Source organism: Trachurus japonicus, chromosome 9, assembly GCF_045865225.1.
Source record: "Trachurus japonicus isolate A0001 chromosome 9, Traja_1.0".
NCBI classification, from domain to species: domain Eukaryota; kingdom Metazoa; phylum Chordata; class Actinopteri; order Carangiformes; family Carangidae; genus Trachurus; species Trachurus japonicus.
This window is the reverse complement of record NC_140915.1, coordinates 8,898,794-8,901,531: the sequence shown is the minus strand read 5'-3', so window position 1 is coordinate 8,901,531 and position 2,738 is coordinate 8,898,794. Positions and strand designations below refer to the sequence as shown.

The 2,738-nt window shown below is 42.9% G+C and overlaps 1 protein-coding gene across 1 annotated transcript; it reads left to right on the top strand.

The window, feature by feature from the left end:
* The first annotated feature begins 1,712 nt into the window (after positions 1-1,712).
* LOC146980953 (C-C motif chemokine 19-like) lies at positions 1,713-2,738 on the top strand. Its single transcript, XM_085785863.1, has 4 exons — positions 1,713-1,859; positions 1,963-2,077; positions 2,194-2,307; positions 2,420-2,738. Exons 1-3 carry the CDS (start codon positions 1,796-1,798, stop codon positions 2,300-2,302), a joined length of 288 nt encoding a protein of 95 aa, XP_085641989.1. The 5' UTR covers positions 1,713-1,795; the 3' UTR covers positions 2,303-2,307; positions 2,420-2,738.

Sequence of the window (2,738 nt, the reverse complement as noted above, 5' to 3'; positions counted from 1 at the left end):
CTCACTCACTCACTCAGCTCCTTCATGTCAGTGGTCAGAGAGACTGAGACGACCATGTGTCTGTTGAGCTCTGTCTGCACAACGTGTGACGCTGGACTTTAAAGCTTCAGTTGGTAACAATTATTCAGTCATATTTGCTGGAATTGTCACTATATTCTGATGGTCAGACATTAAATGAGTAATTTAGGACAAAATCCAACTCCTCTGGCTCCACCTACAGCCTGTAATCGTATTTGCCAAAATCCACCGCGCCCGACGATTCTCCACCAGTCAGGTAGAGGGAGCAGGAGGAGCAGCCAATCGCCGCTCCTACACGTCGTGCTATGGATACGGTACATCTTTTTTTTTTTTTTTTTTTTCTCTGTGGGTGCGTTCATGGCTACTTTGTGTGTGTCTGTGTGTGTGGGGGGCGCTTGGCAGAGGTTCATAAAGGGACCTGACGGAGTATTGTCTTGAAATTTCCGACCAAGTCGCGGAGTTTACTTTCACTTTCGTCAACTTACCAACTGGAGCTTTAAGGTCACAAGTTCAATTCCCATACTGACAGAGATCACACGTCGGCCATGTCCCCAGGGGAAACCCCAACGTTTCTGTGAGGAAATTTCCTACTTTGTAATGTAATGCTGAAGGATGAAACCCTAACCGATAGATAGATAGATAGATAGATAGATAGATAGATAGATAGATAGATAGATAGATAGATAGATAGATAGATAGATAGATAGATAGATAGATAGATAGATAGATAGAGAAGTTGAACAGACTTTGTACCTCCAAGCTTCATCATTTACATCTCAGCTTTCAGAGTCGCTCACATGTCGTCGCTCTGACATCTCTGTCACTTTAATCTCCTGTTTGCTCTCGATGATCTTCACTTCACTTTCACCGCCGCTGACACTTTGCCTCATTATTGGCTTCAACTTCAAACAGAAAACCAATGCGATCTAAACTATGTAAGTATGAAATAATCACAGAATAACTTCATTACACATCGTTTGCACTTTCTTGTTGGAGTTCTATGGTTTATAGACCCCAATTACATAAACTTACACCTCATTTTCGGGTCGAAATTCCGTCAGATTACTGTTTTGAAACAATTTTCATGATTTGAATCTTTATAAATTTGACCTGAACTTCAGATGCTGTAATTATGAGTACAACACTAACCCAAAATACTGATTCGTGAGAATTTATCAGTGTTATCCTCAGGCCTGAAAGAAAAGAAGAGGTTGGGCTGCATGTTAAAACATTTTTTTGCAACCACTGGAGAAGAACATAATCTATTTTGCAGAGACATGCAACATGTACACCGACTCACATGTGTCAACCTGAAGTCGTCCTTTAGGAAATTTCTCAGAACCACTGTGATGCTGCCGCTGCTGCAAAACAGTGCAATGCATTTGTTTTGATAGTTTGCAAGCAGGGCCACAGCAGAGCATTAAAGAAGCTGAACTGTGCTTGTGCATATGGGTGAAAAGCTAATGTGGATTGCACAATGCGCAGTAGTGGAAGATTTGTTTCATTGAAGACAAAAGCCCTGATAAAGACTGGGCCTCAGGGGAGACGGACAGGAAAAACTTGGCATGAAGCACAAAGCAAAGGAGGCGTGAAGCGATCAGCGTGCCAACTTTCTCCCACTTCCAGTCAATGAGCTCATCTCGCACTTTCACTTTCTGTCTTGCACACCTGTATAAATGCACCTGCAGCTCCACTCTGCACCTCACAGCAGCACCAAGACGAGACTCTCCAAGACGAACCTGAGCCCAGACCAACAACCGCAAAGACAAACGGAGACATGGCCTCTCGAGTTGCAGCTCTGCTCTTGCTGTGCAGCATCATCTGCGCTGACTTTGCAGCCGGTAAGAAACCACAAGAGACACGTTAAAGGTTAAAAGGTTGCATTTGCGCTCTCGTTGTTTATTTTTCTTCCACTCATCACCTTGTTTCTCCTTCTCCCTGCAGCCGAGGTGCCAGTGGACTGCTGTAAGAAAGTCAGTGACAAAATGTTGCCGAAAAACATCCTTCAAGAATACAAGATTCAGGTGGCCGGACAAGGCTGCGCTATCAGTGCCACGATGTAAGTTTCCACCAATGTGTGCAAAATTCAGAAGGTTACAGTGGTTTTAATGTTTTGTCTTGCAGCTCTGCAGCTTTTATCTCACTCTCTCTGTGTCTGGTGTTGTTTTTTTTCAGCTTCTTTACAAAGGGAGGAAAGAGGCTGTGCGTCGTCCACCCAGACGAACAAGGGTGGGTGCGACAACGCATCACTTTCCTGGACAATAAGAAAAAAGCAAGAAAGTAAATAAGGTAAGAGAAGCAGGAAAAATATTTTAAAAAGATGCATTTCTTTTTCTGAGCTGATTTCTCTTCATTATCATCACATCTTCACTCACTGCTCCCTCTTGTCTTTCTTCTGCAGGTGCAGAGCTGAGTGGAGTCCAGGAGGAGACAGACTGAGTGCGATACAGTAGATGGACCTGTCACATCACTGAGGTCGTCGGCTGAAATGTTATTTATTTATGCTGTGAGCATTCAGACTTATGTGCTTCCTCTCAACTGTGGTGACAGACAGTTTTTTTTTCTTTACTCTTCAATGTCTCTGCAAGTGAAATGTGCTGTGATGTTGCTTCGTTGAACTGACACTAAATTTTTTTTTATAACCCTGTGAAAAACGTTTTGCAAAATGTTGAGGTGCTTTTGTTACATGTGTCAAAATTACTGTTGAGAATGACGTTTAA